The following is a 24,188-nucleotide window of genomic DNA, read 5'->3' on the forward strand; positions in this document are numbered from 1 at the left end:
ACTGCCTGGGAGTGGTCTGAGTGGGGAGGGAAAAACTGAAAATGACCTGATATTGGTGAAGAGTTTTGGAACTCTCTGTCTCGTTGGTCTAACTAATTTACCTCATAATAATGTCACCAGGGAAGGCCAAAACCCCATCCCAACAAAACAGGCTGAAATTTCAGGCAGTGTTTTCAAACAGCTCTTACACTAAAAGGGGCATTATCCTAATTTTCACAAGTTCACAATATTGTTCCAACCTCATAGTGTGGATTTAATTATATTATTTGACTTTGATTATTGTTTTAGATGGAGACATGAATCCAACATAAAAATTATTAATTTGTAGACAAACTGAAATTTGCTGACAACCAAACACAATTCAATATCACTTTTGAAATACAATAAATAGCCTATTCATTTGTCGAAAAATTAACAAATTATATGTTTGATTCAAGTCTCCAACTCAAAGTTAAGGCTATCTTACAAACTGTAACATTCAACCTTAAAATGAGTAACACAACTAGGGCCACATTTTGAGGTTACTGTAACTATATATTTCTTCTTATGTAATCATATAAAGCATGCATGTTCAAGATATTATGCATAGGTCATCACAGGTCTTCACAATTGCTGTAATAATCTGTGCACAATCTCGAACGGCATTGGTCACTTGCACCATGTCCGTTTAATGTAATCTCAACTGCAATCCATGTCATTTGGTTCTGCTATTAGATGAAGCACAGTGAAATCACAATATTCTAAATAAGCAAACTATATGATATTGTATTCCCATTTGAATGTTGTTATACTTTTAAATGACTGAAAGCGCAGAGATATACATTCAGTGGTGGAAATAGTACACAATGCAAGCAGGTACCGGTAGTCAAACATTTGTGACTTCCGGCGCCGCTTCGCGTTCCTAGGAAACTATGCAGAATTTTTGTTTTTTAAAACTTATTATTTCTTACATTGGTACCCCAGGTAATCTTAGGTTTCATTACATACAGTCGGGAGGAACTACTGAATATAAGAGCAACGTCAACTCACCATCATTACGACCAGGAATATGACTTTCCCGAAGCGGATCCTGTGTTTTGCCTTCCACCCAGGACAATGGATCGGATCCCAGCCGGCGAACCGAAACCATGTCGGCGTAAAAGGGGCAAATGAAGTGGTCTTCTGGTCAGGCTCCGGAGACTGGCACATCGTGCACCACTCCCGAGCATACTACTCGCCAATGTCCAGTCTCTTGACAACAAGGTTGATGAAATCCGAGCAAGGGTAGCATTCCAGAGAGACATCAGAGACTGTAACGTTCTTTGCTTCACGGAAACATGGCTCACTCGAGAGACGCTATCGGAGTCGGTGCAGCCAGCTGGTTTCTTCACGCATCGCGCCGACAGAAACAAGCATATTTCTGGTAAGAAGAGGGAGGGGGAAGGGGACGGGGGGGGGGGGGGGTATGCCTTATGATTAACGAGACGTGGTGTGATCATAAGTAAATACAGGAACTCAAGTCCTTCTGTTCACCTGACTTAGAATTCCTCACAATCAAATGTCGACCGCATTATCTACCAAGGGAATTTTATTAGATTATAATCACAGTCGTATATTGTAGCTGGGGATTTTGACAAGGCTAATCCGAAAACAAGACTCCCTAAATTCTATTAGCATATCGATTGTGCAACCAGGGCCGGTAAAACCCTGGATCAATGTTATTCTAACTTCCGCAATGCATATAAGGTCCTCCCCCGCCCTCCTTTCGTAAAGCTGACTACGACTCGATTTAGTTGCTTCCAGCCTACAGACAGAAACTAAAACAAAATGCACCCGCGCACAGGTCTGTTCAATGCTGGTCCGACCAATCTGGTTCCACGCGTCAAGACTGCTTTGATCACGTGGATTGGGATATGTGCCGCATTGCGTCCAACAACAATATTGACAAAAACGCTGATTCGGTGAGCGAGTTCATTAGAAAGTGCATCGGCGATGTCGTACCCACAGTGTCTATTAAAACATTCCCAAACCGGAAACCGTGGATTGAAAGGCGAACCACTGCTTTTAACCAGGGCAAGGTGTCCGGAAACATGACTGAATACAAACAGTGTAGCTATTCCCTTAGTAAGGCAATCCAACAAGCTAAGCGTCCGACAAAGTAGAGTTGCAATTCAATGGCTCAGACACAAAGGTATGTGGCAGGGTCTACAGTCAATCAAGGATTACAAAAAGAAAACCATCGTGGACCAGGATGTCTTGCTCCCAGACAGACTAAATAACTTCTTTGCTCGCTTTGAGGACAATACAGTGCCACTGACACGGCCCGCTAACAAACCTTGTGGACTCTCCTTCACTGCAACCGAAGTGAGTAAAACATTTCAACGTGTTAACCCTTGCAAGGCTGCAGGCCAAGACGGCATCCCCAGCCGCGTCCTCAGAGCATGTGCAGACCAGCTGGCTGGTGTGTTGTTCCTCAAGGTTCCGTTTTAGGACCACTATTGTTTTCACTATACATTTTACCTCTTGGGGATGTTATTCGAAAACATAATGTTAACTTTCACTGCTATGCGGATGACACACAGCTGTACATTTCAATGAAACATGGTGAAGCCCCAAAATTGCCCTCGCTAGAAGCATGTGTTTCAGACATAAGGAAGTGGATGGCTGCAAACTTTCTACTATTAAACTCGGACAAAACAGAGATGCTTGTTCTAGGTCCCAAGAAACAAAGAGATCTTCTGTTGAATCTGACAATTAATCTTAATGGTTGTACAGTCATCTCAAATAAAACTGTGAAGGACCTCGGCGTTACTCTGGACCATGATCTCTCTTTTGAAGAACATATCAAGACCATTTAGAGGACAGCTTTTTTCCATCTACGTAATATTGCAAAAATCAGAAACTTTCTGTCCAAAAATGATGCAGAAAAAATAATCCATGCTTTTGTCACTTCTAGGTTAGACTACTGCAATGCTCTACTTTCCGGCTACCCGGATAAAGCACTAAATAAACTTCAGTTAGTGCTAAATACGGCTGCTAGAATCCTGACTAGGACCAAAAAATTTGATCATATTACTCCAGTGCTAGCCTCTCTACACTGGCTTCCTGTCAAAGCAAGGGCTGATTTTAAGGGTTTACTGCTAACCTACAAAGCATTACATGGGCTTGCTCCTACCTATCACTCTGATTTGGTCCTGCCGTACATACCTACACGTACGCTACGGTCACAAGACGCAGGCCTCCTAATTGTCCCTAGAATTTCTAAGCAAACAGCTGGAGGCAGGGCTTTCTCCTATAGAGCTCCATTTTTATGGAACGGTCTGCCTACCCATGTCAGAGAAGCAAACTCGGTCTCAACCTTTAAGTCTTTACTGAAGACTCATCTCTTCAGCGGGTCATATGATTGAGTGTAGTCTGGCCCAGGAGTGGGAAGGTGAACGGAAATGCTCTGGAGCAACGAACCACCCTTGCTGTCTCTGCCTGGCCGGTCCCCCTCTTTCCACTGGGATTCTCTGCCTCTAACCTTCTTACAGGGGCTGAGTCACTGGCTTACTGGGGCTCTCTCATGCCGTCCCTGCAGGGGGTGCGTCACCTGAGTGGGTTGATTCACTGTTGTGGTCATCCTGTCTGGGTTGGCGCCCCCCCCCCCCCCCCCCCCTTGGGTTGTGCCGTGGCGGAGATCTTTGTGGGCTATACTCAGCCTTGTCTCAGGATGGTAAGTGGGTGGTTGAAGATATCCCTCTAGTGGTGTGGGGGCTGTGCTTTGGCAACGCTGCATTTCGGTCCGACTCTCTTTCGACAAACGAAGAACGGCGTTACAACATTACTCATCTCATATGTGTATATACTGTACTCGATACCATCTACTGCATCTTGCCTATGCCGTTCTGTATCATCACTCATTCATATATCTTTATGTACATATTCTTTATCCCTTTACACTTGTGTGTATAAGGTAGTAGTTGTGGAATTTTTAGGTTAGATTACTCGTTGGTTATTACTGCATTGTCGGAACCAGAAGCACAAGCATTTTGCTACACTCGCATTAACATCTGCTAACCATTTGTATGTGACAAATGAAATTTGATTTGATTTGATTTAATAGGGAACAGACAAAGAACAAGACAGGAATAGCGTCAGAACATGGATAACACAGACATACGGACACAGTGGTTAGAGTGTTGGACTAATAACCGAAAGGTTGCAAGTTCAAATCCCCGAGCTGACAAGGTACAAATCTGTCGTTCAGCCCCTGAACAGGCAGTTAACCCACTGTTCCTAGGGTGTCATTGAAAATAAGAAATTGTTCTTAACTGACTTGCCTAGTTAAATAAAGGTAAAATAAATAAATAAAACATATATAACAATCAATCCCGAATCAGGGAACAGAGCTTGGAAACAGACAGATATAGGGAAGGAAATTAAACAAGTAATTGAGTCCACGTGAGTCCAATGAGCGCTGATGCGCGTGACGGGGAAAGACAGGTGTGCGGACTGAAGGTGGCTTGAGTGCGTAATGTTGGAGTCCGGTGCTCGGGAAGGAAGTGCGGGAGCAGGCGTGACACCCAGTGGTCAAGTAAAGATACCTTAATAGAAAATGACTCAAGTAAAGTCACCCAAAAGTCATCCAAAAGTATTTGTTTTTACATATACTTAAGTATCAAAAGTATACGTAATTGCTAAAAAATAAATTCAAATTCCTTATGTTAAGCAACCCAGAAGGTGTAGTATTTGTTTTTACATATACTTAAGTATCAAAAGCTAAAAAAATAAATTCAAATTCCTTATGTTGGCAACCCAGAAGGTGTAACGTAGTGTCGTCAGGGCCTGGACAGCTTGCTATCATCGACAGAAAAATTAATTCCCAAGTTTATAAAGACATTTTGCAAGAGAATGGTAGGCTGCCTGCCTGCCAATTGAAGCTCAACAGAAGTTGGATGATGCAACAGGCAACAACCCAGAACACAGAAGTAAATCAACAACAGAATGGCTTCAACAGAATGAATAATGCCTTCTGGAGTGGCCCAGTCAGTCCTGACTTCCACCCGATTGAGTCTGTTGAATGAAGAGAGTCAGAACTCATTTGGGACGGCAGGGTAAGAGTGTTGGACTAGTAACCGAAAGGTTGAAACCAAGGTACAAATGCATTGTAAATAAGAAGCTTGCCTAGTCAAAAGATCTTAAGAAAAAATATCCAAGCACTTTATTAAAACGCTTTCTGTTTGTTCCCTCTTTCTTCAGGGTGTTACTCATGACTTTAATGAAGATAATCGCGGTACATGAAATAACTGAATAAATACAAAAACAACAAACGGAACGTGAAACCTATTACAGCCTATCTGGTGAACACTACACAGAGACAGGAACAAACACCCACAAAATACAACACGAACTCAGGCTACCTAAATACGGTTCCCAATCCGAGACAACGAGAATCACCTGACTCCAATTGAGAATCGCCTCAGGCAGCCAAGCCTAACTAGACACACCCCTAATCATACACAATCCCAATTAATACAAACCCCAATACGAAACACAACATATAAACCCATGTCACACCCTGGCCTACCCAAACATATACCAAAAACACAAAATACAATGACCAAGGCGTGACAGAAGGCACTATTTTCTTGTTTTTTAATTTACGGATAGCCAGGGGAACACTCCAACCCTCGGACATAATTTACAACGAAGCATGTGTTTAGTGAGTCCGCCAGATCAGAGGCAATAGGGATGACCAGGGATCTTCTCTTGATAAGTGTGTGAATTAGATATTTTTCCTGTCCTGTTAAGCATTCAAAATGTAACGAGTACTTTTAGGTGTCAGGGAAAATGTATGGAGTAAAAAGTACATTATTTTATTTAGGAATGTAGTGAAGTAAAAGTATAAAGTTGTCAAAAATATAAATTGTAAAGTACAGATACCCCAAAACTACTTAAGTAGTACTTTCAAGTATTTTTTACTTAAGTACTTTACATCACTGTATACATTTGGTTGACGACTAAACCAAAAATCAGATTTTTTTTCCATTGGAATTTGATTGTGCTTTTAGATCGTTGAAAGCATAGTTTAATATATGTTATCACTAACTTTTATCTGTCTTTTTGAGTGGGTGAATTTACTGTAGGTTGTAATCTCTTTGATCAATGTCTCTACATTGAAATGACTACGTTGAAATGACTTAGTGTGCCCCGTAGTGTGCCGAACAGGCCCAAATATAGGAGGGGATTAAATTGCCATCTTTATCTTTTTTTTAAAGATATGATATATTCACTCACTATAAAGAATAGGTCAACACACACAGTGATTTGGTGACATTTCTAAATACTAATATTATCTGTTCACTATTAGAAAGTGGCTTTAGATCTTATATCAAAAGCGATTCAAATGCATTAATTTGGTCTTGGATAATATTGGATAATAATTAACTTATAACCATTGCCTAAAACCAATTGAGAAAATAAATAAGCTTTAAATAGCACTCTTGCAAACATTTGACCAAAATACAATACCCATATCACCTTGGAAAATGCCCTTGATAACTCTAGGGGTGAGATAAAATAATTGAATTGAAGGATTACACCTCACTTTTGTCACGTGTTCATATTTTTTATATTGAAGGAGATCATAAAAACATAAAACATAAACAGTTAATTAGCTGTAGCACATCATCAATACCAGCAGAGGTCTACAATGATTTTCAAATAGAAACTGTGTCAGTTTGAGGTATCCAAACCATGGACCTTGCATACTCAAAACCCCATTATGGATTGACTAGAGTACAAGGCATATTAATTCTGATTGGTTGAAGCTAAACTCCTCAGATTTTTCATTGGTTGTTTGAGAAACCATGTGAGAGAAATATGCAAATTGTCTTGATGTGGCAGTTGAAATCACTGGCTCTCATGCATTGGGAGACTGAACTGCAGATATAGCAAGAGGGGGGCGTGCCTGCTCAAAACTACTGACATCAACTTATGAATTCATGGCAAAATACTTGAACAAAACTAGTTTTGAAGTTTATTTTGTTCAATCATCTTTGTCTTGGAACCTCTCTCTACATTGTTGATTATACTTATTGAGTGCCACAAGGTAAGGATAATTATTTTTTATTTTTAATGTGGCTCTACAGTAGATATTTGCAGTTTAAGGCAATAACTCAATTGGATGGGTTCTCAATTTGTAAGCAGAGTACATTTCCTATTGATCATTTCACAAAGATTGGGGTTTTCATTTAGATTTTTAGGAATATCATGATCATGTGAGCTGAAAAAAAGTCTATGGTTGATCAATTAACTTGTCTGGTGAAGTAGTTGCAAAAAAAAACAATGTTGGCAGCAATGCAATGTCATAAGACAAAAAAAACATGAATTTAGTACTAGACATTGACATAGACATTTAGTACTAGACATTGACATAGACATTTAGTACTAGACATTGACAGAAAAAGTATGTGAATCCTTTGGAATTACCTGGTTTTCTGCCTAAATTGGTCATCAAATTTGATCTGATCTTTATTTAAGTCACAACAATAGACAAACATAGTGTGCTTAAACTAATAACACAAAAATTATTGTACTTTTCTTGTCTATACTGAATACATAATTTAAACATTCACAGTGAAGGTTGGGAAAAGTATGTGAACCCCTAGACTAATGACTTCTCCAGAAGCTAATTAGAGTCAGGAGTCAGTGAACTTGGAGTCCAATCAATGAGATGAGATTGGAGATGTTGGTTAGGGCTGCCGTGCCCTATAAAAAACCTGCATGAAATTTGAGTTTGCTATTCACAAGAAGCATTGCCTGATGTGAACCACTCCTCGAACAAAAGAGATCTCAGAAGACCTAAGATTAAGAATTGTTGACTTGCATAAAGCTGGAAATTGTTACAAAAGTATCTCTAAAAACCTTGATGTTCATCAGTCCATGGTAAGACAAATTGTCTATAAATGGAGAAAGTTCAGCACTGTTGCTGCTCTCCCTACGAGTGGCTGTCCTACAAAGATAACTGCAAGAGCACAGCGCAGAATGCTTAATGAGGTTAAGAAGAAGAAGACTTACATAAATCTCCGGAACATGCTAGCATCTCTGTTATCGAGTCTGCGATACATAAAACACTAAACAATAATAGTATTCATGGGAGCACACCACGGAAGAAGCCACTGCTGTCCAAAAGAAAACATTGCTGCACATCTGAAGATTGCAAAAGTGCACCTGGATGTTCCACAGCGCTACTGGAAAAATATTATGTGGACAGATGGAACTAGAGTTGAGTTGTTTGGAAGGAACACACAACACTATGTGTGGAGAAAAAAAGAGACAGCACACCAACATCAAAACCTCATCCCAAGTATGGTGGAGGGAGCATCATGGTTTGGGGCTGCTTTACTGGGGTTGCTTTGCTGCCTCAGGGCCTGGACAGCTTGCTATCATCGACAGAAAAATTAATTCCCAAGTTTATAAAGACATTTTGCAAGAGAATGGTAGGCTGCCTGCCTGCCAATTGAAGCTCAACAGAAGTTGGATGATGCAACAGGCAACAACCCAGAACACAGAAGTAAATCAACAACAGAATGGCTTCAACAGAATGAATAATGCCTTCTGGAGTGGCCCAGTCAGTCCTGACTTCCACCCGATTGAGATGCTGTGGCATGACCTCAAGAGAGCAGTTCACACCAGACATCCCAAGAATATTGCTGAAATTAAACAGTTTGTAAAGAGGAACGGTCCAAAATTCCTCCTGACCGTTGTGCAGGTCTGATCCGCAACTACAGAAAACATTTGGTTGAGGTTATTGCTGCCAAAGGAGGGTCAACCAGTTATTAAATCCAAGGGTTAACATAATTTTTCCACCCTGCACTGTAAATGTTCACACGGTATATTCAATAAAAACATGACAACATATAATTGTTTGTGTGTTATTAGTTTAAGCAGACTGTGTATATCTATTCTTGTGACCTAGATGAAGATCGGATGAAGTTTTCTGACCAATTTATGCAGAAATCCTGGTACTTCCAAAGGGTTCACCAACTTTTTCCTGCCACTGTATAATATGGTTAAGTAAAGTGCATAAAGATTAATTGTGTGTTTAGATGAATACTCATTTGATAATGAACTCATTTGGGACGGCAGGGTAAGAGTGTTGGACTAGTAACCGAAAGGTTGAAAGTTCAAATCCCCGAGCTGACAAGGTACAAATCTGTCGTTCTGCCCCTTAACAGGCAGTTCAGGGGCACTGTTCCTAGGCCGTCATTGTAAATAAGAATTTGTTCTTAACTGACTTGCCTAGTTAAAAAAAAATAAAAAAAATAAGAGAACCTCAAAAGATCTTAAGAAAAAATATCCAAGCACTTTATTAAAACGCTTTCTGTTTGTTCCCTCTTTCTTCAGGGTGTTCCACATATTAAATTCATCAGCAATGCCAGGCCCTGTTATGCCTGTAGATATTGCTATGCAGATGTACATCACACACTCTCCACCTCTCCGGAGCTTCCTCAGCTCCTATGAGAACTTGAGGGTCAAGAACCTGGAAAACCACTACAAGCCCCTCCGGCCCTGCATTAGCTCCCAAAGGCCCTTGGAGGCCCGGAAGAGCCCCAAGACCACCATAAAGATCCCCAAAGGCAAGAAGAAAGTGGTCTTTGCCGACTCCAAAGGCATGTCCCTCACAGCCATTCACGTCTTTTCAAAGTTCGATGAAAAGCCTGTGCTCTCCGACTTACAATTTGACCTTACAGATCTGGAGAATGCCAACATGCAGCTGAAGATCAGCACCATGCGAAGCCTGGTGCTGGACTTCCCCCAACCCGCTGCAGACTATCTGGCCTTCCGGCACCGGCTGTTGAAGGACTCTGTGTGCCTGGAAAACTGCACACTGCATGAGATGTCACTCACAGGCACTGTGAAAGTCCGAAACTTTGGCTTTGAGAAATCTGTCCAGGTCCGGTTGACCATTGACTCATGGAAAACCCACACAGACATTGACTGCACCTTCATAAACAACGTCTACAGTTGCCAGGACACAGATACATTCACCTTTGTCTTCAATCTGCCAAGTTACGTGCATCCTTATAATAAAGTTGAATTTTGCATATGTTTCAAGAGCAAAGACCAGGTTTTCTGGGACAATAATGATGGGGAAAACTACATGCTCAAACCCATTGGGTGGAATGGAGGGGATTTGCAAACACTGGCCAAAACCATTGTTGAGCATAAGAAACCAGCAGAGCACAACAATGGTAATAAACTACTGGAGATGGAATTTGACCAGTTTGGAAGTCCCCGTTTATCAAGTGGACTCTTTCCTGGGTGGCAAAGCTTGGGCAGAATTGAGAATGGTGCCAACTACTGGTGAAATTAGGAAAGACTTTCATCTGGGGCGAAATAGCAACTGAAGAGGTATAACAGGGATGGACTTGGATGGAGCAGGATGATATAGATGTAGGATCTTATTTAGAGCCAGATTGCTACAGTAGGAAAAGAATCATGCACCAACAGGAAATGTTAATTAGTATGTGGATTATAATTAATGGACATATTTCTAGGAGTTGGTCCATTTGTCATAAGGGAAAATCAAATCTGAAATGTCTAAGCAGAAATGAGAAACGTTTGTCTTTTTTAAACCTCGAATACACTTCAAGTTTTAAAGTTACTGCATTGTAGGACAGTTATCCTGCAACAGGGTGATCAAATTAAGATCCTACATCTGTAGCAGTAGTAGTGACATAACTTACTGTATATTAAAATGTCAATAGCTGCTTTGAATGCAATGAAGCATATCAAGAAAGAAAAAGTATATGGAAATATGGACCATGGCTAGATTCTACTACTATTTGGTTACCATTGAGACACTTTCTAAATATGATCAGAGGCAATTGATTTTTATTTTATTTGGCATGTGATTCTTGTGTAAAGCAGTTTAGTGCCTTATCAATATTGTGCCTGTCATAAAATAAAAGCACATTGAAACTTAATTTTGACAATCTGTAACCAGACATATGCCCATTTTCACAGTTGGAACTTACCGTAAGCATATGCACTGACTGAGATGAACATCCTGATTTCTATGCATATAATATGTTGTGAGATTGGTACCAATAGGATGTCCTTCATATTGAAGGGTTGGACTGGTACCATCCATCTGGGGGGAAGAATAAACGTAATTCAATCAAATATGAATTTATGTGAGATTTAATAGTACAGTAAATCATACAAATTATAAAATGCTGTATACTGCTGCTCATGCTCCCAGGTGATTTTATTATAACAACATTTCAACCCTTAGTTCTTCATCAGGCATCCATAGCCCAGGTGTTGGTGGAAGGTCCTATAAATAGGGGCAGTACTCAGTGACATCACCTCCCGAAACAGCAGGTAAAAATACAAACTTAGGTTCCCAATATCAACATTCAATGTATCAAAATATATGATCATACGCAAGGAATGTGATCAATATTTACGGTAATATAAACTCAGCAAAGAAAGAAACGTCCCTTTTTCAGGAGGATCCTGTCTTTCAAAGATAATTCATAAAAATGCAAATAACTTCACAGATCTTCATTGAAAAGAGTTTAAACACTGTTTCCCATGCTTTTTCAATGAACCATAAACAATTAAGGAACATGCACCTGTTGAACGGTCGTTAAAAGACACTAACAGCTTACAGACGGTAGGCAATTTAGTTCACAGTTATGAAAACTTAGGAAACTAAAGAGGCCTTTCTACTGACACTGAAAAACACCAAAATAAAGATGTCTAGGGTCCCTGCTCATCTGAGTGAACGTGCCTTAGGCATGCTGCAAGGAGGCATGAGGATTGCAGATTTGGCCAGGGCAAAAAATTGCAATGTCCGTACTGTAAAACACCTAAGGCAGCGCTACAAGGAGACAGGACGGACAGCTGATCATCCTCGCAGTGGCAGACCATGTGTAACAACACCTGCACAGGATTGGTACATCCAAACATCACACCTGCAGGACAGGTACAGGATGGCAACAACTGCCTGAGATACACCAGGAATGCACAATCCCTCCATCAGTGCTCAAACTGTCCGCAATAGGCTGAGAGAGGCTGGACTGAGGGCTTGTCGGCCTGTTGTAAGGCAGGTCCTCACCAGATACACCGGCAACAACATTGCCTATGGGCACAAACCCACCGTCACTGGAACAGACAGGGCTGGCAAAAAGTGCTATTCACTGACGAGTCGCAGTTTTGTCTCACCAGGGGTGATGGGCGGATTCACGTTCATTATTGAAGGAATGAGCGTTACACCGAGGCCTGTACTCTGGAGTGGGATCGATTTGGAGGTGGAGGGTCCATCATGGTCTGGGGCGGTGTGTCACAGCATCATCAGACTGAGCTTTTTGTCATTGCAGGCAATATCAACGCTGTGCGTTACAGGGAAGACATCCTCCTCCCTCATGTGGTATCCTTACTGCAGACTCATCCTGACATGACCCTCCAGCATGACAATGCCACCAGCCATACTGCTTGTTCTGTGCAAGATTTCCTGCAAGACAGGAATGTCAGTGTTCTGCCATGGCCAGTGAAGAGCCTGGATCTCAATCCCGTTCAGCACGTCTGGGACCTGTTGGAACTAGGGCCATTCCCCCCAGAAATGTCCTGGATCTTGCAGGTGCCTTGGTGGAAGAGTGGGGTAACAACTGGATAATCTGGTGCTGTCCATGAGAAGGAGATGCATTGCAGTACTTAATACAGCTGGTGGCCACACATGATACTGACTGTTGCTTTTGATTTTGACGCCCCCTTTGTTCAGGGACACATTATTCCATTTCTGTTAGTCACACGTCTGTGGAACTTGTTCAGTTTACGTCTCAGTTTTTGAATCTTATTTTCATACAAATGTTTACACGTTAAGTTTGCTGAAAATTAATGCAGTTGACAGCGAGAGGACGTTTATTTTTTTGTTGAGTTTTTATCTACACAATATTCAATTAGTTTTTCCAAGAAAGTTTCCCTTTTCTCTGTGGATATTCAGATTTGACCACAATGTCTCGCACGTTTAGGGGTCTTTAAAGACCATATGCGGGGGTTATTTATAGATGGGTTTCAATTGTGGGTCAGTATCAATAATGTACCACTACTTTTTGATATTGTCCTTAAATGCCTTCCCCAATTGTGAGTATTGGGTCAAGCATGAGGGGACACGTTCTGCTTTTTCTTTTCCTTTTGGTTGAAGGCTTTCCAACTGTGTTAGCTCTTCAAAACATTGGCATGTTTTACCAAATTGTCTTTGTGCCCCCTTTCCTTAAACCTTTGTGTGAAGTCAGTGGTCTGTTTCTGGTAAGAAGCATCAGAGCTGCATATTCTTCTGATTCGGCTGAATTGACTTAATAAGTGAACCTGGAGGTAAGCTGTCACCTCTAAGGAGGGTATTCATATGTTTCCTATTGAGATCTGCAGAGAGGGAGGTTTTGTCCTTAATAACCATGACATCAAGAACACTGATTTGGGATAGGTCATAGTTAATGGTGAAAGGAACGTGCTCATTCATAGATTTTAGATAGGCATGGAATTCCAAGAGTTCTTTCTGGGTCCCAGGGTTTCACCATTTTGTGAATCCCTGGGCGATCTCTCTCTCCCCACGTATACCCGAGACTCTATTGATTTAATTAATTTTGTGAAATCTGTGGACCATATACCAGAAAATAATATTCTGTGTATTGTGGACATGACTGAACTGGTACTAACCTTAAACTATTTTCTCTTCAGAGGATACTTTTTCTTCCAGACCAAAGGAACAACGATAGGCAGCACGAACCTCTAGAAATGTTTGAAAAACAGGTGGGACTGAATCCAGAAATTAACGCCTTTCTCTCCAATATTTTCCTAAGTCTGAGATATTGGATGATATTTCCCCTTCATTCAAAAACTTTGATAATTTATCATGGATAAGAGACTTGAATTGATTATGTGAAATTAATGTAGGAGAATATAACACAATAGATCTGGTAAAAGAAAATTCAAAGATAAAAACAACCGTCTGTTTTTACCGTCATCTTTAAAATGCAAGAGAAAGGCCATAATGTATTATTCCAGCCCAGGTGCAATTTAGATTTTGGCCACTGGATGGCAGCAGTGTATGTGCAACGTTTTAGACTGCTCCCATGAACCATTGCATTTCTGTTCAGAATGTTGTATCAAGACTGCCCAAATGTGTGTCATTTGTTTATTAATAATTTTTCATGTTCAAAATTGTGCACCCTCCTCAAACAATATCATGGTATTCTTTCACTGTAATGGCTACTGTAAATTGAACAGTGCAGTTAGATTAACAAGAATTCAAGCTTTCTGCCAATATCAGAAATGTCTATGTCCTGTGAAATGTACTTGTTACTTATAACCTCATGCTAATCGCATTAGCCTACCGTAGCTAAACAGTCCCGTGGAAGGGACACCGATACTGTTCGGTCAGTATTACAGAACTGTGCCTTGTTGTGGATCTATTCAAAGTTTAACTGGGCTATATGATTGTTTTTCTAATTTCTTTAAGAGCAATTTTGGTGTGAGTGTTGAGAAGTGATGTGGCTGACGTGAGCATGAGTCTGAAATATGTATGTACACTATTTAATTACTGTGAAAAAAGGTATGCGTCTCAGTGTGCACTTGAATGTGTGTTTAAAGTGCATGTGATACTTTTAGAAATTAAATATTGTGCAAACCGTTCATGATCCCGAGTCACTTTTCATCACCTCTTGAGGGGTATGTCTCAATGTAAGGCCTAATAAGGCAAAGTGCTCCTCTTGTCACTGACTGTGAGCAGAACTTTCCATTGACAAACGTTAAACAGATGACTTTGACGATGAGGTATTGGAGAGGGTTGAAGTCAACTCCCTACTACAGCCTCCCCTTTTGGGTAACCTCTAGAACCCTTTACACCTAGGCCAACAGCATGACATATAAATGCTTGTTGGCCGCTCACATGCCAGAGGAGTGCTGAAACTCAACACCTGTCTTGTGACACCTTGGCATAAGGGCAGTGTGGCTACACATAGACGGAAATTACATACAGCATTAAAGTTTTATTAAGACAAGTAGTTGCAGTGTGTCATTGGTTATTACATATACAATAGCAAAAAAAAGCCTTAAATAACCTCTTAAATGTAGAGGGGAGAAGGATAACCGAGTTATATTTTCATCACTCTCTTCTTTCAGAGGTGGTTATATGTCCATGCATTATTGTCAGTGGAACGTAAATGAAAGGGTTCTCTGACTCCAGTCAGTTTCCTGTGCTCTGTGCAGACTCATACCCTGCAGGATACATAATACATAACTTCTTTGCCTCAAACAGGAAGAGCCCCAGGATAGGTCCGCTCACCAGCCCCTGAATGATCTGTAAAATACAAGTGTTTTAATTTCCTGAAACTATCTGATAAACAAATTCTCTACATTATGGACAATAAAATACACTATACATACAAAAGTTGCTGTTGCTGACAGGTGTGTAAAATTGAGAACACAGTCATGCAATCTCCACAGAAAACATTGGCAGTAGAATGGCCTTACTGAAGAGCCAAGTGATTTTCAATGTGGCACCGTCATAGAATGCCACCTTACGAACAAGTCAGTTAGTCTAATTTCTTCCCTGCTGAGCTGCCCGTGTCAACTGTAAGTGCTGTTATTGTGAAGTGGAAACGTCTAGGAGCAACAACGCCACGTTTGCGAAGTGGTAAGTCACATGAGCCCACAGAACGTGACCACAGAGTGCTGAAGCACGTAGTATATAGAAATGGTCTGTCCTCGGTTACAACACTCACAAGTGAGTTTCAAACTGCCTCTGGAAGTAACGTCAGCACAATAACTGTTCGTTCGGAGCTTCATGAAATGGGTTTCCATGGCCAAGCAGCTGCACACAAGCTTAAGATCACCATGCGCAATGCCAAAAGTAATCTGGAGTGGTGTAAAGCTCACTCTGGAGCAGTGTAAACGCGTTCTCTGGAGTTATGAATCACGATTTACCATCTGGCAGTCCGACGGAAGAATCTAGGTTTAGCGGATGCCAGGAGAAAGCTACCTGCCCACTGCATAGTGCCAACTTTAAAGGATGGTGGAGGAGGAACAATGGTCTGGGGCTGTTTTTCATGGTTCGGGCAAGGCCCCTTAGTTCCAGTGAAGGGAAATCTTAACACTACAGCATAGAATGACATTCTAGACGATTCTGTGCTTTTGGGGATGAGAATGTCCCATGCACAAAGTGAGGTCCATACAGAAAGGGTTTGTCGAGATCGATGTGGAAGACCTTGACTGGCCTGCACAGAGCCCTGACCTCAACCCCATCGAACCATGACCACATGTAACTCTATTCCACATCAGGTAACTGATGTAAGAAGTAGAATCAGATTTAAAAAACAGGTGAAAATACACCTTATGGAACAGAGGGGACTAGCACACAAGCGCTAGCACACACACTCTACACACACGTACATTGTTATATTGTTGTATGGTGGTAGTATACATTTCGTATTGTAGATACTGTTGAAGTCGGAAGTTTACATATACCTTAGCCAAGTACATTTAAACTCAGTTTTTCACAATTCCTGACATTTAATCCCAGTAAACATTCCCTGTCTTAGGTCAGTTAGGATCACCACTTTATTTTAAGAATGTGAAATGTCAGAATAATAGGAGAGAGAATGATTTATTTCAGCTTTTATTTCTTTCATCACATTCCCAGTGGGTCAGAAATTTACATACACTCAATTACTATTTGGTAGCACTGCCTTTAAATTGTTTGACAATAAGTTGGGTGAATTCTGACCCATTCCCCCTGACAGCTGGTGTAACTGAGTCAGGTTTGCAGGCCTCCTTGTTCGCACACGCTTTTTCAGTTTTGCCCACAAATTTTCTATGGGATTGAGGTCAGGGCTTTGTGATGGCCACTCCAATACCTTGACTTCATTGTCCTTAAGCCATTTTGCCAAAACTTTGGAAGGATGCTTGGGTCATTGTGGGTCACTAGTGACCATATCCCCCATGCATAGGCGGAGGTGTTGCTAACATTTACGATAGCAAATTTCAATTTCCCCAAAAAAATGATGTTTTCGTCTTTTGAGCTTCTAGTCAGGAAATCTATGCAGCCTACTCAATCACTTTTTATAGCTACTGTTTACAGGCCTCCTGGGCCATATACAGCGTTCCTCGTTGAGTTCCCTGAATTCCTATCGGACCTTGTAGTCATAGCAGATAATATTCTAATCTTTGGTGACTTTAATATTCACATGGAAAAGTCCACAGACCCACTCCAAAAGGCTTTCGGAGCCATCATCGACTCAGTGGATTTTGTTGAACATGTATCTGGACCCACTCACTGTCACAGTCATACTCTGGACCTAGTTTTGTCCCATGGAATAAATGTTGTGGATCTTAATGTTTTTCCTCATAATCCTGGACTATCGGACCACCATTTTATTACGTTTGAAATTGCAACAAATAATCTGCTCAGACCCCAACCAAGGAACATCAAAAGTCGTGCTATAAATTCACAGACAACACAAAGATTCCTTGATGTCCTTCCAGATTCCCTCTGTCTACCCAAGGACGCCTGAGGAAAAAAATAGGTTAAACACCTAACTGAGGAACTCAATTTAACCTTGCACAATACCCTAGATGCAGTTGCACCCCTAAAAACTAAAAACATTTCTCATAAGAAACTAGCTCCCTGGTACACAGAAAATACCCAAGCTCTGAAGCAAGCTTCCAGGAAATTGGAACGGAAATGGTGCCACACCAAACTGGAAGTTTTCCAACTAGCTTGGAAAGACAGTACTGTGCAGTACCGAAGAGCCCTTACTGCTGCTCGATCATCCTATTTTTCTAACTTAATTGAGGAAAATAAGAACAATCCGAAATTCCTTTTTGATACTGTCGCAAAGCTAACTAAAAAGCAACACAAGAGAGGATGGGTTTCACTTTAGCAGTGATAAATTCATGAACTTCTTTGAGGAAAAGATCATGATTATTAGAAAGCAAATTACGGACTCCTCTTTAAATCTGCGTATTCCTCCAAAGCTCAGTTGTCCTGAGTCTGCACAACTCTGCCAGGACCTAGGATCAAGAGAGACGCTCAAGTGTTTTAGTTCTATATCTCTTGACACAATGATGAAAATAATCATGGCCTCTAAACCTTCAAGCTGCATACTGGACCCTATTCCAACTAAACTACTGAAAGAGCTGCTTCCTGTGCTTCGCCCTCCTATGTTGAACATAATAAACAGCTCTCTATCCACCGGATGTGTACCAAACTCACTAAAAGTGGCAGTAATAAAGCCTCTCTTGAAAAAGCCAAACCTTGACCCAGAAAATATAAAAAACTATCGGCCTATATCAAATCTTCCATTCCTCAACATTTTTAGAAAAGGCTTTTGCGCAGCAACTCACTGCCTTCCTGAAGACAAACAATGTATACCAAATGCTTCCGTCTGGTTTTAGACCCCATCATAGCACTGAGACTGCACTTGTGAAGGTGGTAAATGACTTTTTAATGGCATCAGACCGATACTCTGCATCTGTCCTCATGCTCCTGTCCTCGTACTCCTAGACCTTAGTGCTGCTTTTGATACCATCAATCACCACACCCCCACAGAGATTGAAAACCCAAATTGGTCTACACGGACAAGTTCTGGCCTGGTTTAGATCTTATCTGTCGGAAAGATATCAGTTTGTCTCTGTGAATGGTTTGTCCTCAACTGTAAATTTCGGTGTTCCTCAATGTTCCGTTTTAGGACCACTATTGATTTCACTATATATTTTACCTCTTGAGGATGTCATTCGAAAACATAATGTTAACTTTCACTGCTATGTGGATGACACACAGCTGTACATTTCAATGAAACATGGTGAAGCCCCAAAATTGCCCTCGCTAGAAGCATGTGTTTCAGACATAAGGAAGTGGATGGCTGCAAACTTTCTACTTTTAAACTCGGACAAAACAGAGATGCTTGTTATAGGTCCCAAGAAACAAAGAGATATTCTGTTGAATCTGACAATTAATCTTAATGGTTGTACAGTCGTCTCAAATAAAACTGTGAAGGACCTTGGCGTTTCTCTGGACCCTGATCTCTCTTTTGAAGAACATATCAAGACCATTTCAAGGACAGTTTTTTTCCATCTACGTAACATTGCAAAAATCAGAAACTTTCTGTCCAAAAATGATGCAGAAAAATTAATCCATGCTTTTGTCACTTCTAGGTTAGACTACTGCAATGCTCTACTTTCCGGCTACCTGGATAAAGCACTAAATAAACTTCAGTTAGTGCTAAATACGGCTGCTAGAATCCTGACTAGAACCAAAAAAATTGATCATATTACCCCAGTGCTAGCCACCCTACACTGGCTTCCTGTCAAGGCAAGGGCTGATTTCAAGGTTTTACTGCTCACCTACAAAGCATTACATGGGCTTGCTCCTACCTATCTCTCTGATTTGGTCCTGCCGTACATACCTACACGTACGCTACGGTCACAAGACGCAGGCCTCCTAATTGTCCCTAGAATTTCTAAGCAAACAGCTGGAGGCAGGGCTTTCTCCTATAGAGCTCCATTTTTATGGAACGGTCTGCCTACCCATGTCAGAGACGCAAACTCGGTCTCAACCTTTAAGTCTTTACTGAAGACTCATCTCTTCAGTGGGTCATATGATTGAGTGTAGTCTGGCCCGGAGTGGGAAGGTGAACGGAAGGCTCTGGAGCAATGAACCGTTGGTGGTTGAAGATATCCCTCTAGTGGTGTGGGGGCTGTGCTTTGGCAGAGTGGATGGGGTTATATCCTTCCTGTTTGGCCCTGTCCGGGGGTGTCCTCAGATGGGGCCACAGTGCATCCTGACCCCTCCTGTTTCAGCTTTCAGTATTTATGCTGCAGTAGTTTGTGTCGGGGGGCTAGGGTCAGTTTGTTATATCTGGAGTACTTCTACTGTCCTATTCGGTGTCCTGTGTGAATTTAAGTGTGCTCTCTCTCATTCTCTCTTTCTTTCTCTCTCTCGGAGGACCTGAGCCCTAGGACCATGCCTCAGGACTACCTGACATGATGACTCCTTGCTGTCCCCAGTCCACCTGGCCGTGCTGCTGCTCCAGTTTCAACTGTTCTGCCTTATAAATTATTGGAACATGCTGGTCATTTATGAACATTTGAACATCTTGGCCATGTTCTGTTATAATCTCCACCCGGCACAGCCAGAAGAGGACTGGCCACCCCACATAGCCTGGTTCCTCTCTAGGTTTCTCCTAGGTTTTGGCCTTTCTAGGGAGTTTTTCCTAGCCACCGTGCTTCTACACCTGCATTGCTTGCTGTTTGGGGTTTTAGGCTGGGTTTCTGTACAGCACTTTGAGATATCAGCTGATGTACGAAGGGCTATTGTCGTGGAAATTTCCTCTATTTACCAAATCATGGGAGCAAACCACACACACAAGTCAGAGTTAGTTATCTAAGTCCATCTCTAATTATATGAGCTCTATCACAATCCTGTGACTCTCAGGTAATTAAGTGTCTCTCAGTGAATTCTCTGAGAGCCCCCTCCACACTGCAATACATTTAGACTTTCAACAGTTCAGTATCTCTAATGAAAAGTTGAGAGTCCCAACACAATGGCAAAATGGGATCCTTTATAGCAAAGATACACAGGATAAAACAGCATCGGTATAATTCATTGTTCAGCTTTGTCTCCTCTTTCAAACTCAGAACCATAAACCAACCCTCCATATCAACAGGCATATATCAAATCCATCCTATCTTGACAAGATCACAGAGACACACTGACTGGCACACAGTCATTGTGGAGTCAAGAGATACACGCTTGATGATCCCTTGACCTCCCCCCTCTCTGCGGCCCATGCAACTTAGTCTTGACATAGAACAGATACTGCAACCCTGCCACAGTATTATACAAAAATAACATTCTTGATGAGAATTAACTTACAAACATATGATGAATAAAAACATCTTACATATGTTACCAACAAATTCGGATTATTCCACGACACTATATAAATACATTTGATTTGATTTGGTCATTGTCCATTTGGAAGACCCATTTGCAACCAAGCTTTAACCTCCTGACTGATGTCTTGAGATGTTGCTTCAATATATCCACATAATTGTTCTTCTTCATTATACCATCTATTTTGTGAAGTGCACCAATCCCTCCTGTAGCAAAGCAACCCCACAAAATTAATGCTGCCACCCCCGTGCTTCACGGTTGGGATGGTGTACTTCGGCTTGCAAGCCTCCCCCTTTTTCCTCCAAACATAACTATGGTCATTATGGCCAAACAGTTATATTTTTGTTTCACCAGACCAGAGGACATTTCTCCAAATAAGTATGATATTTGTCCCCATGTGCAATTGCAAACCGTAGTCTGGCTTTTTATGGTGGTTTTGGAGCAGTGGCTTCTTCCTTGATGAGTGGCCTTTCAGGTTATGTTAATATAGGACTCTTTGTTACTGTGGATATAGATACTTTTGAACCGGTTTCCCCCATTATCTTCACAAGGTCCTTTGCTGTGGTTCTGGGATTGATTTGCACTTTTCTCAACAATGTACGTTCATCTCTAGGAGACAGAACATGTCTCCTTCTTGAGCAGTATGATGGCTGCGTGGTCCCATGGTGTTTATACTTGCGCACTATTGTTTATACAGATGAACGTGGTACCTTCAGGCATTTGGAAATTGATTCCAAGGATGAACCAGACTTGTGGAGGTCTACAATGTTTTTCTGAGGTCTTGGCTGATTTCTTTGGATTTTCCAATGATGTCAAGCGAAGAGGCACTGAGTTTGAAGGTAGGCCTTGAAATACATTCACAGGTACACCTCCAATTTACTCAAAGAATGTCAATTAGCCTATCTGAATCTTCTAAAGCCATGACATAATTTTCTGAATTTTTCCAAGCTGTTTAAAGGCACAGTCAATTTAGTGTATGTACATTTCTGACCCCCTGGAATTGTGATACAACGGATTATGTGAAATAATCTGTCTGTAAACAATTGTTAGAAAAATTACTTGCGTCATGCATGAAGTAGATGTCCTAACTGACTTGCCAAAACTATAGTTTGTTAACAAGAAATTTGTGGAGTGGTTGAAAAACGAGTTTTAATGACTCCAACCTAAGTTTATGTAAACTTCCGACATCAACTGTATGTTTATTAAAGTAGTAAAGAGTGAAGTATTTGTTAACATATTCGTAGCAAGAAATGACTACATCTATCTTGTGACTTCAAATTTGTTTGTTTTTTTGCATTTGCAGTTTTTTTACAGAAAAATCTACAAATCATTTTAGAATAAGACTGTAACGTAACAAAATGTGGAAAAAGTTGAGGAGTCTGAATACTTTCAGAATGGACTGTACTTTGCGTGTACTTTGTGTGCTTTGCGATCGTTCAGCCATGAAAATGGCATTGTGGTTGTTCATTGTCATGGTAGATATCAAAACAAAAGAACAGTGTGGAACTGGCAGGGTATGGATAGGTTGTTAAGAAGAGTATATTCAATATTCTGGTGGAACAAGCTGTTTTTGTTTCATAACTTTTCAAAATAAACACTGTTGTACAGAACTCACTTCTGACTATGAGAGGCAAGGAATTCTACCCAGACACGCGGTTTGGTTTCAAGGAAACAACTAAATTACACTGATAAATGGCCAAGCTTAACCACAGTCTTATCCAGTCTCTTAAGAACTCACTTATGTGATGTGATGCCATTAAGAACTCACTTATGTGATGTGATGCCATTAAGAACTCACTTGTGTGATGTGATGCCATTAAGAACTCACTTATGTGATGTGATGCCATTAAGAACTCACTTATGTGATGTGATGCCATTCTTGTCATTGCAGCACTGCCAAAGGGAACTCTGTGCCTTGAGAAAAAGGGACACTGCACCATGAGAACCGAATACCACAACTATTTTACCTACATACAAGGCCGGTTGAAATTGACAGAATCTTAAAAGCCTACATCTATCCCATAATATCAGACCATTTTTATCTTTTAAATTAGATTTACAGGGAAACCTTGCATGAACTTTTTATTATCCAAAAATGGAGATGTTGCAAATGCCAATAGTATAACATTGGTTAACCATGCATACACACTGCAAATAGCCTATGTCTATTGGCGCCTGTTTGGTTTTATAACACCACAGTAAAAAAAAGGTCCACTTTGAGTAGGAATAGGATGGGAGTGGACTGTTTGCTCAAGCATGTCGCTCCCTCCACAGTCTCCAGTCCCTGGGCTGAAATTACTTTGATTCCATATAAAAAAAGAACGTCTTGTTTCAGTGCAAAAAGTGCAAAAATAAAACACATTAATGGCCTATGTAAATGAAGTCCCTGGACATTAAAACCAGTTTCATTAGGTGTATCATTCTACAAGTAAAACATCAGCCACTGCAGCCACTGCAGCTCTGAGGAGTCCATTACTGTTCTTATAGACTGGTTTCAGTAACAGCTTATTAGAATAATCTACCTTCACCAAAAACTGCATGCAAACCAACATATGAGTTGTTAAGAGGCAGGAAAACATAGAGCTTCTTCCTCAGATCTTAACATTTAAGACTCCTTGGACAACTAGTGTCTGATAAAGAACCGTTGAGTTAAGTGGGGGTTCTTGGCGTGACATCTACACTTCTTCAGAATTCTGAAGAAAGTCCCTTTCATAGCACACACCAAATTGGCAAGTGTTAACTACTGTTGATTTTTCAGTGTAACATTTATAGTGTTGATTCAGGAGTGAAATTAAAACTGTAAAGATTTCAATTAAAACTCAGTAGTGTAAAATAACCCCAGTGTTGGTGTTAATAACCAGAGTTGAACCAAAAATATGCCCATTATTTTCACATTTCCCAGCATGTTATATTGCAGGTCCATTTTACAATTGTTTGTGTCAATATCTATGTTTTGCATGGACATTGATTGTTAAATGAATCTTACGCTTCTCAAAAATAAATAACGTACGTTTTCTAAACTAATCCAATCTGTTACTTGGATTCATTGCACCCGTTACTGAAATGGTTGTTCCAGTTAATATCCAATCAAATGTATTCGTCACATACACAGTTTACATTAGGTATACAAGGTGCAGTGAAATGCTTATGTGCTAGCTCCCTCAACAATGCAGTACATTAATCAACAATCAATCGTAACAAAAACATAACAAGTCGTAGAAGTAACATAATAATTAGTATGCATAGTAATAATAGACTGTAT

The 24,188-nt window shown here is 40.7% G+C and overlaps 1 protein-coding gene across 1 annotated transcript; it reads left to right on the forward strand.

Annotated features, from left to right (window-relative positions):
• The first annotated feature begins 6,897 nt into the window (after positions 1–6,897).
• Positions 6,898–11,151, forward strand: LOC124037247 (protein phosphatase 1 regulatory subunit 3C-B-like). Its single transcript, XM_046351926.1, has 2 exons — positions 6,898–7,072; positions 9,370–11,151. The coding sequence occupies exon 2, from the start codon at positions 9,398–9,400 to the stop codon at positions 10,331–10,333; it is 936 nt and encodes a 311-aa protein (XP_046207882.1). The 5' UTR covers positions 6,898–7,072; positions 9,370–9,397; the 3' UTR covers positions 10,334–11,151.
• The last annotated feature ends 13,037 nt before the right edge of the window (positions 11,152–24,188 follow it).

This window comes from Oncorhynchus gorbuscha, linkage group LG06, assembly GCF_021184085.1.
Source record: "Oncorhynchus gorbuscha isolate QuinsamMale2020 ecotype Even-year linkage group LG06, OgorEven_v1.0, whole genome shotgun sequence".
In the NCBI taxonomy this organism is placed as follows: Eukaryota; Metazoa; Chordata; class Actinopteri; order Salmoniformes; family Salmonidae; genus Oncorhynchus; species Oncorhynchus gorbuscha.